The following is a 10,506-nucleotide window of genomic DNA, read 5'->3' on the forward strand; positions in this document are numbered from 1 at the left end:
CAGATCGACCTGCCCCCCCACACTGACCCCTACAGCCAGCCCCGCCCTCTCAGCATGTACTCTAACATGCCCCTCTCTCCCCCAGGTCAGACTGTGGTACTACACATGCTCTACAGGAGCTCTTTCAAAATGACCTCCAGAGTCAGACGCTATAAAAACTCTTTTATCCTTCATATCATAAACGTGCAGGTTGACTTATTCATGATGTAAACAAAGAGAGGAGAGGATCATCACCCTCTCTGTCAGATGAAAGGTCTTAATGTCTTCATGCTGTTCTCCTGCAGGAAGCAGCTCCATGCAGGCTGCAGCTCTACCAGCAGGGGGTGCCGCAGGCTGCAGCAGAGCAGGGGGCGGGGCTGGGGGCGGAGTCAGGAGCAATGGCTCAGGCCTACTTCAGATCACCTCTCCTCAGAACCACAGAAGCCACGCCTCCCCACCTCACCCGAACCCCCCTCACACCCCCCAGCCTCCTCATCCTCCAACACCCAGCTCCCCTCACCCGCTGAGCCCTGAGTACAGCAGCCCCCCCAGACCTGGTACTGACCCTGACCTGTGCTCACCTGAGATCATGTGACTGAGCAGCAGCAGAAACAGAGATAGAGTAGAAGAAGACTCATCAGAGAGAGAGACGTTAACACGGTTAATATCACTAGTGACACTTTTTAAAGAGACAGTTCCACATTTTTGAGGGTTGTATGAAGTACTTAGTGAATGTTTTTGCCACCGGAGATGTAGGCCAGCTCGGATCCTTTCAGGAGATACTGACAGGAGGGCAGGCAGAGAAGCTGGGCTACACGGCGATGCAATTTATCAAACTGTAAGAAAACCAGAACTTTATAGTGTAACAACTCGTCCTGAATTCTGCATCTCAGTTAGAGATCGTCTGAAGCAACAGAAGTTTAAAGGTTGTCCATCTGACGCAGGGATGAATATGAAGAAGTGTAAAAACATCAGCGGTCAGTACAGCAGGCAGCACTGCATGGTGAGTGCTTGGAAAGGGGCGGAGTCTTCTATTAGGACCACTATGGTACAAGAGTTATAGAGAACCAATGAAGAAGAAGGAGCCATATTTAAATCGAGAAGAAATAGAACGAGTGATCTATAAGAATCAGTCCCTCTGCACCTTTAAGAAAAAGCTAAAGACCCAGCTCTTTCATGAATACCTACTAACTTAATGATGATGGTCTCCATATTATTGATGATGATGATGGTAATGACGATGGTTTTTGTTTGATAACGACGACTTATAAGATGGTTTCTATACTGATTAGAGCTCTCAAGAACTGCCCTCAATGTTGTGCTTTGCCTCTGGTCACTTCCTGTCAGCACCTGTGTGTCCAATCAGACTCAAAGCTGATCGTTTGCTCTTACTGACATTGTTCCCTTTTTTCTAGATCCTTGCTTGTGTTGTTCTTACTCTCTGATGTACGTCGCTTTGGAGAAAAGAGTCTGCTAAGTGAATTGTAGTATCAGAGGATGCAGCTGAAGTTGTAACAAGTGTTGAACATAAAGCTGAAGGTGTGTCTGGTTCTATCCTGTTTGTCTCTGCAGCCACCTGGCAAGGTAATGGCCCAGCGCCCTACAGCCCAGCAGGACCTCATCAGAATGGGCGGAGCCACCAGCATCAGCCATTGCATCATCCCCACCATCACCACGCCCCCAACACTCACTTCTGTATGACATCATGTGACCTTCAAATACCGTTACTGTCAGTTCTGTCTTTCAATCTGACTGAGTCGTTTGTCCTGCAGGGTCTCAACACCACAGCACTGCTCCCTATCCACAGCCCGTCTCCAACCATCCAGGTACCACACCTGTCCAAACCCCTCCTCAGGTGGTCCCCCCTGACTCTGCTGGACTGTCTCACGCTGTCTCGTCTGTCTCTCAGGTCCAGAGTTCTGGTGCTCCATTTCGTACTTTGAGTTGGATGTTCAGGTGGGAGAGATGTTTAAGGTCCCGTCCAGCTGTCCTCAGGTGACGGTGGACGGTTATGTGGATCCTTCAGGAGGGGACAGATTCTGTTTGGGACAGCTGAGCAACGTCCACCGCACCGCCACCAGCCACCGCGCCAGGTCACCCGTCGACCGTCTGAACAGCAACAGTCTGTCTCTTTTTATTCACTTCATCAACTCGTTCTTCTTCTGCGTATTCTTTTCCTGCAGGCTCCACATCGGTCGGGGGGTTCAGCTCGAGTGTCGGGGGGAGGGGGACATCTGGATGCGTTGCCTTAGCGACCACTCAGTGTTTGTGCAGAGCTTCTACCTGGACCGTGAGGCGGGTCGAGTGCCGGGAGACGGGGTTCATAAGATCTACCCCGGAGCTTATATCAAGGTGAGTCAGTATGCAGACGACACTCTGATGTTCATATGTGTTCAAAAATATAACAAATGAAAAAGATATTACAAATGTTTAGACAAAAGAATTCACTTGACAGCCCCTTAAAATACCTTTATCTCTGTCAGTTAAAGATCAGGAATTTTTTTTTTTTTAATGGTCGTGCATCCCGCCCTCATTTTCCCCTGAGCAGTAAATCTTTGTATTTCTGAGTCTGAAAAGGAGCTTCCAGTGACGCAAAATGACGATTTTTGCGTCACTGGAACGCAAACTACAACGCTAGTTCCTCATATTTTCGACCACTGAAGCTACAGACCAATCACAGATCAGTGGGTGGGAACTCACTCCCAGAATCTAAACTTAACGTCCGCCATATTGCTTGGAAGCTATGCTAACAGGCTCTATGGAGAAAGCTGATATGGCTGATATGGCGACAGATTATGTCTCTAATCTGTCTGTCTCTCACCCGTCTGTCTCTCACCTGTCTGTCTTTAATCTGTCTGTCTCTCACCCGTCTGTCTCTCACCTGTCTGTCTTTAATCTGTCTGTCTCTCACCTGTCTGTCTTTAATCTGTCTGTCTCTAATCTGTCTGTGTCTCACCTGTCTGTGTCTCACCTGTCTGTCTTTAATTTGTCTGTCTCTCACCTGTCTGTCTCTCACCTGTGTGTCTCTAATCTGTCTGTGTCTCACCTGTCTGTCTCTCACCTGTCTGTGTCTCACCTGTCTGTCTCTCACCTGTCTGTCTTTAATCTGTCTGTCTCTCACCTGTCTGTCTCTCACCTGTCTGTCTTTAATCTGTCTGTCTCTCACCTGTCTGACTCTCACCTGTCTGTCTCTCACCTGTCTGTCTCTCTCACCTGTCTGTCTCTGTAGGTGTTCGACCTGCGGCAGTGTCACAGACAGATGCAGCAGCAGGCGGCAGCGGCTCAGGCAGCAGTCGTCACTCAGGCGGCGGCGGTTGCCGGTGCGATTCCTGGGCCGAACAGTGTGGGTGGGATCGCACCTGCTGTCAGTGAGTATCACCTGTATGTGTATCACCTGTATGTGTATGACCTGTGTGTGTATCACCTGTATGTGTATCACCTGTATGTGTATCACCTGTGTGTGTATGACCTGTGTGTGTATCACCTGTATGTGTATCACCTGTAGGTGTATCACCTGTGTGTGTATGACCTGTGTGTGTATCACCTGTAGGTGTATCACCTGTAGGTGTATCACCTGTATGTGTATCACCTGTATGTGTATCACCTGTGTGTGTATGACCTGTGTGTGTATAACCTGTAGGTGTATCACCTGTATGTATATCACCTGTATGTGTATCACTTGTAGGTGTATCACCTGTATGTGTATCACCTGTAGTTGTATCACCTGTATGTGTATCACCTGTATGGGTATCACCTGTAGGTGTATCACCTGTATGTGTATCACCTGTATGTCTCTCGGCTCTCACTCACATTAATTCAGGGAAGAAAAACAGAACGTTTTGGATCAGAACTTTGTTTATTAATCTGAAGTTGTTCCTACCTTTAAGACCAGGTGACATAGTCGTGACTTCCTGTCTCTGCAGGTGTTTGCTCGACTGCAGGTCTAGGTGTGGACGACCTGCGCAGGTTATGTATCATCCGTCTGAGCTTCGTTAAAGGGTGGGGCTGTGATTACCCGCGTCACAGCATCAAGGACACCCCCTGCTGGCTGGAGGTTCACCTGCACCGAGCGCTGCAGCTTCTCGACCAGGTGCTGCACACACTGCCGCCACGGGAACACACACTCTGACCCTCTGCTACAGGTGTGTGTTCTCTGCAAGGTGGGTGGGGCTTAGCTCACAGGAGAGCCAATGGTAGCAGAAGATATAAACGTACCTTTTGAGACAGCATCACCTTAACTTTCTACCTGACACCACCTGATTCATAAGCTCCGCCCATTCCGTCCTCCCTCACACAGGAGTGAAAATCATTGGTCACTTTGGAAACGCTTCAGACAATCAGCCAATCACAGCATCACGTTCCTCCTGTCATTCATGTGTGTTTCCATAGAAACCAGCACAGTTTCAGAGTAAAGGTTGAGTTCACAGAAAACCTGAAAATAAAATCAATATTTCATCTGATGTCTCGTTTCATCGTTTTTCAATCATTAAAGAAACAAACCTGAAGACCTCTTCCTGTTTTCATAACTTCTCATGATGTCCTCGCTACCACAACATTCGCACCTTTAAAGAGAAACTTTACAGGAAGTCCTTCCTTTTGCTGCAGCTTCCTGCTTCCTCTCAGGTGTTGAATGAAAATAGTTGATGCAGCCTGTCAGGTAAAACCCGGGGCGAACACAGTCCTCCTCTCTCACGTGGATCTCAGTCACATTCATCTCTGTGGAGTCCCTCCTTCATGACACATCACTGACCTGTCTGTCTCTTCCTGTTGCCATGGTGACGATGTCCAGCTTTAAACACACCCTGAGGACAGCAGAACCTGTCACCTGATAAGAGCTCTGTGGGCCGTTCTCAAACCGTGGAAGTGTATGTGGAGTGGTTTCAGAAAGGCCCTCCTTCTGCACCTGTGCACCTGTTCTGTCTTGACACACCGACTTACTTCCTGTTCCTGTCTGTTTTCTGTGAGGAATGCTCCTTCAACATAAAGGCTTTAATTATTTATTTTCTTTGATTATCTGCCAAAGACTCATCTCTTACTCTTGATGACATCATATCCTGTTACGCTCTGTCAACCTTTATTTCTTTCACCTTTTTTTATCATATTTTTTAAATGCTTTTATACTGAAAGAGTCTATAATGTAAATCTGCAGTTTCTTCAAAATAAAACTTTATTTCTTCTGAGATTATTTTCCTTGATGTTTGAGGCTCAATGAGCAGCTCAGTCTGTGATAACTCTTTATTATCTACAGAGGATAACTCTTTATTCACTGAACACTGATACTCATTATTACAACAAAATAAAATAAACTGTCTGGATGTTTGTCCTCTAAGGGCCTCCATAGTCTAAACATGTTTCTTTGTATTTGTTTTCTTTAACAATTGAATATTTTCCACTTTTGTATTCCTACCTTTCGAGTACTTTTTTATTTTGAATGAAGCCTTTATATTTAATCTACTTGTCTTTTCAAATGTTTATCAAACAGCTTAAAATTAAGTTTATTTTAAACACTTAGTGTCGTTAATCACGTCAAACATCTAAAGTTTTATTCATACAAACAATCTGAGATCATTAATAATTAGATTAGTTACTTGTGATTAAAACGTAATATGTGAACACACTGACAGTATTTTGTTGTTGTTGAAAACTCGAAGCTTTCATATGGCGCCAATGAGGACAAAGAGAGGCGGCATGAACAGTTTAAATGTTTCATGTTCGCCTTCCTATTGGTTACGTCGAAGTAGCGCCGAACCAATCGTAATAAGGCTCGTGGAATAATGATATGTTCGGGGAGGGGCTTTGTGAGTGCCTCGTCTTTTGACCAATAGGAAGCCAGTATCATCAGAGATATGAATATTTATCACAAACGGGGCGTGGTTATCCAGTGGAGGTCGGGCGCGAAAGAAGATGGAGGTTTAGTGACTGTGTGGTAGAGCAGGAAGACACAGACAGAGTTTTATTTTCTGTTTTCCTTTGTTATACTTTGTTTTCTACACTCGGGCTCCGACATGGACATGAAGAAGAGAGTCAGCCAGGAGCTGAGGAACAGGAACCCCGCTGAGGTGTGTAACTTCAATTATTTATTTGTTTATTTCCTCCGGTCCGACACGGAGGAGAGTCCTCCGGTCCGACATGGAGGACTCTCCTCCGGCAGCGGCGGGAGAAGCCCTGCGCTCCTTCCGTTAGCATCGAGCTAACAGGCTAACAGACGAAGCTGGCGCGCATCCAGCCCTCATGATCGCCCGGTGCTACGGATTACCGGCGAAGTGTCGGTGGTGGTACCCGGTGGTACTAAGAAAAAAAAAACCTTCTTGTGCCTTTGTTGGTATCCGGTTGTTTTTTTTTTTTTATGAAATCCTCCCGCCCCACCGACGGCCGTTTAGGCTTCCATTTTAACCTTCAGTGTGAAACAGTTGGTTATCCATGATGCTTGTTTTTTAATGGCGCGTAATGCCGGACTCCGTTATCACATCCCGGCATTATTAACTAACTTAGTTACCGGTCAAAGCTGTCCATTGTGACAACGACTTTGAAGTAATAAAACACCTGTTCAGGTGCTTCTAGTCAGTTCGGCTCACATTATGTCAACCAGCAGTCCGTCATTTTGATTAGATATCACTTTTAATACCGACTCTCCCTGCTGTTCCCGCCCACTCCGCCGTGTTTTCATGCTGTAATTTACGACTGTAAAGATGTTTCACTCTGAGTGATTTAACATGAGGGTTGGTGTGTGTGGTGGATTTTTGAATGTCCTAGAGGAACACGGATAAAGCTAAAAGATGGAGACTGAATGAATCTTTTCTCAGAGGAGTCTGGTGAAGAGTCTTATCGGAGCTGTCAGCTGAGTTTCCCTCCGTTTCTAATAAAAGTTATTACGACGTGAATGTGGAGGGTCGTGGTGTGTTCCTAACGTGAGATCCACACTAACAGCTGTTTTTGTGTGTGTGTTTCTGTCACTCATCAAAGAGTGTTTATTAAGTGAGATGTATCACTACATACAGGGGGCGGTACTTCCTGTTGTTGGACGGTTGTTGATCCATAACACTACTTAATACTAAAATCCAGAGGTTTATAGTTGAAAAAAGTGGTTTTAGGGTTTAGTTACTCTTTAATAGTATATATTTCTTTTACAGGTGAAGCTCACTTTTCATCGTTTTTAACAGAGTATTAGATGACTAGTCCAGATCCATATTAACGTTGTCTAAAGTTTTAACAAGCTTAACAAGTATAAGTGTATCGGAGTCGGTTTCTGTAGTCCTGGTCTGATGAGGTCTAGATAAAACACGAACACTAATATTACAGGTTTGTATTCAATATGATTCGTACTGATCCAGAAGTGTTCAAAACGTTTAAGTACAGAAACGTTACCAATGATTTTTTTTTTTTTTTTAGCAATTCTGGCAGTGTGCAGGAGTTTTCCTGCAACTTTTAGTAAATAAAAATAATAAATGAAGTGCAGAGGACTGCTCGATTTATTTTCATGTCATCAAACAGACAAATCAATGTCTTCAGATTCTTACTGGAATCAAATTCAAGTTTAGAATTATGGTCTTCTGCGGACTTTGTAAAGAAACTTGTGTTTGCCGTGATATTTACGCTCCTTTGACATTTCTCCTTCAATCTGAATGTTTTGTTGGTGTAATGGGGGGACGGGACGCTGTGAACCCCCCCCCCTCTGTACCATCTTCAGTGGAGAGACGGGATCTGTGTGTGTATGTGGAGCTCCTGCTGTGACTGGGACACTAATAATATTGTGTGTGTGTCTCTGTCTGTGTGTGTGTGCGTGTGTGCGTGTGCAGGTAGTGGAGCTGGTGGTGGATAACTGTCAGTCAGCTGACGGCGAGGTGGAGGGTCTGACAGACGAGTACACAGAGCTGGAGATCCTCAGCATGGTGAACATCGGCCTCAGCTCGCTCTCCAAACTGCCCTCTCTGCCAAAACTACGCAAGGTCCGTCCCACCATTACTATTTCCCACAATGCAACAGGTTATTTCTGTCTGAAAGTGACAGGTGTGCTGACGTCTGTACCTGTTTAACCTGACGTGTGTGTGTGTAGCTGGAGGTGAGTGATAACATCATCTCAGGCGGTCTGGACACGCTGGCGGAGAAATGTCCAAACCTGACGTACCTGAACCTGAGCGGGAACAAGATCAAAGAGATGAGCAGCGTGGAGGTTCTGGTGAGTTTGACCCTCTGAGCAGGTGAGACGAGTCAGTCAGGTAGAGGTGAAGGTTGAAGGTGAAACCAGCGAGCCGAGATGAAGAGGAGGTCTCTACTCGCTTCCAGTCGTACCCTGCTGTTGTTCTTTACCAGCGAGAACAAAATCAACACAGCAACCAGAACAGAGAGTGGATGCAGGGCTCGACATTATAAGTGTTCCGCTGGCCCGGTTGAATGATTGACAGAGTCCAGCTGATTGCACGTTCAGCTGGCCCGCTCAGGTCAATTCAAATACTGCCTGAAAAATAAAACAGACAGTAACACGTTCTGTTTTCTCTACTAAAACACACGTTTGGTAAAACGGTTTTTAAACCATCAAATCCCGACAAAAGCCGAGCTTAAATCAGCATTCAAAGAGAAAAAATCACCGGAAGAGTGGAGAGTGACAGCAGGACGAAAACAGAGCGGAGTAAAGTTTGATCCACAGTGACAGACAGCTGGAGGAGCTGGAACACGTTAAAGACTAGATCCTGGTAAAGATTAAAGGTATTCACAAAACATGTTAGCCCTTAAGAGAGCTCCTAAAGTAAAGATGTAAGGATGAAGAGTTTCTCACAGAGAAGAAAGAAGGAGAGATTCCAGATCTATCACAGCCTCATATTAATATCAGATTAAGTAGACTCTTACAGTTAGCAGCATGGTGAATAAACATGAGCACATGAATATAAGAAAAATACACAATATGTTTATAACCAGAGCTCAATTAATTAAATAAAAGTCTTCATTGACTTTTGAATCAGAATGGTTCAAGAGTAAATTGGTGACTGTTATTTTTCTAAAGTAATGTTCCTGGGCCAGCGATCTTTGAAAACTAGTGGCCCAGAGGGTCAAGCCCTGGTTTGGATCAGTAGTGATCTCAGCTGTTCCTCACAGCAGCAGAGCTCCATGTCAGTCAGCTGCTAACAGATCAGTCATTAAGCTAACAGGCCACATGCTAACGTTGCTCATCGTCTCCGTCCAATTATGCATCAGCAGAACATCTCTGTGTGTGTCTCTGTGTGTGTGTCTCTGTGTGTCTGTCTGTGTGTCTGTCTGTGTGTGTGTGTCTCTGTGTGTCTGTGTGTGTGTCTGTCTGTGTGTCTGTCTGTGTGTCTGTCTGTGTGTGTGTGTCTGTGTGTGTCTGTGTGTGTCTCTGTGTGTCTGTGTGTCTCTGTGTGTGTGTCTCTGTGTGTGTGTCTGTGTGTGTGTGTCTCTGATTGTGTGTCTCTGTGTGTGTGTGCGTGTGTCTCTTTGTGTGTCTCTGATTGTGTGTGTGGTCTCTCGTCCTGCAGCAGAACCTGAAGAACCTGAAGAGTCTGGACCTGTACAGCTGTGAGGTGTCCTCGCTGGATGACTACAGAGAGAACGTGTTCGAGCTGCTGCCTCACCTCACGTACCTGGACGGATACGACGAGGAGGACAACGAGGTCCCCGACTCTGAGGGCGACAACGGTGAGTACTGAGCATAGACGCTGTGATTTACTGAGGACCCTGAACGTTACATTACAAACAGTATCTCTTTATCTTGTTGCAGACGATGAAGCCGGTCCCCATGACGACGACGATGATGATGATGATGAAGAGGACGAGGTTGATGATGAGGACTCTGAGGGCGAGGAGGAGGAGGTGGGCCTGTCGTACCTGATGAAGGACGGGATCCAGGTGAGTGTGACGCACGCCGCCGGGGGGAGACGACACGTTTGATGTTGATGCTGACACGTTTTGTTCTCGTGTCAGGACGAGGAGGACGATGGAGACTATGTGGAGGAGGACGATGAGGAAGAGGAGGACGAGGAAGATGGAGGTTTGTCTTCACTTTATATTCTGAACTGTCAGCAGGAGGTCAAAGGTCGTTGTGATCAACGCTCTCCTGTTTCTCTGATTGTTGCGTTCAGACCCTGACGTTCGAGGGGAGAAGAGGAAGAGAGAAGCTGAGGATGAAGCTGACGACGACGATGATGAATAATCCAATCACCTTCACACACTGAAACACCTGAACGCCCCACAGACCCCCCCCCCCCATTGAGTTGCAGACTGACAGACACACACTGATGATGTCATCAAACGTCCTCTTTGTTACCACGGCAACAACAATAGAAGTCCTCGACACCCCGTAATGTTTTTAATGAACAAACAAACCAACATGAAGTCAGGTGACCTGTCAGTCTGCGGCTCTCCACGGTCTCTGTGGTCCTGGTCTGTAAATAGAAGCGGTCTCTGTAGTCTCTGTTTGTCGTCTGTTTGAAACTTTAATTTTATTTTTTTATTCCTGTGTGACGTGAGGCTGAGCGCAAAAACGTTTTTCAATAAAATCAAACCTGAAACAGAAAA

General features: G+C 46.0%; 2 protein-coding genes across 3 annotated transcripts in view; both read left to right on the forward strand.

Moving 5' to 3' along the window:
* LOC132983203 (mothers against decapentaplegic homolog 4-like) overlaps window positions 1–4,438 on the forward strand; it is a 26,328-nt gene extending 21,890 nt beyond the window's left edge. For both annotated transcript variants that reach the window (XM_061049438.1, XM_061049439.1), the window contains 8 exons: window positions 1–85; window positions 285–536; window positions 1,552–1,674; window positions 1,752–1,805; window positions 1,889–2,072; window positions 2,163–2,331; window positions 3,209–3,347; window positions 3,903–4,438. The exon at window positions 1–85 is cut by the window's left edge and continues 44 nt beyond it. In XM_061049438.1, the coding sequence (XP_060905421.1) occupies window positions 1–85; window positions 285–536; window positions 1,552–1,674; window positions 1,752–1,805; window positions 1,889–2,072; window positions 2,163–2,331; window positions 3,209–3,347; window positions 3,903–4,108 (1,212 nt within the window). In that variant the 3' untranslated portion in view covers window positions 4,109–4,438. The remainder of the gene's footprint in view (window positions 86–284; window positions 537–1,551; window positions 1,675–1,751; window positions 1,806–1,888; window positions 2,073–2,162; window positions 2,332–3,208; window positions 3,348–3,902) is intronic.
* Window positions 4,439–5,855: 1,417 nt separating this feature from the next.
* LOC132983205 (acidic leucine-rich nuclear phosphoprotein 32 family member E-like) lies at window positions 5,856–10,506 on the forward strand. The gene is made up of 7 exons (XM_061049441.1): window positions 5,856–6,038; window positions 7,776–7,925; window positions 8,033–8,155; window positions 9,468–9,627; window positions 9,710–9,837; window positions 9,913–9,979; window positions 10,071–10,506. The coding sequence occupies exons 1-7, from the start codon at window positions 5,985–5,987 to the stop codon at window positions 10,139–10,141; spliced, it is 753 nt and encodes a 250-aa protein (XP_060905424.1). The 5' UTR covers window positions 5,856–5,984; the 3' UTR covers window positions 10,142–10,506.

This window comes from Labrus mixtus, chromosome 11, assembly GCF_963584025.1.
Source record: "Labrus mixtus chromosome 11, fLabMix1.1, whole genome shotgun sequence".
NCBI classification, from domain to species: domain Eukaryota; kingdom Metazoa; phylum Chordata; class Actinopteri; order Labriformes; family Labridae; genus Labrus; species Labrus mixtus.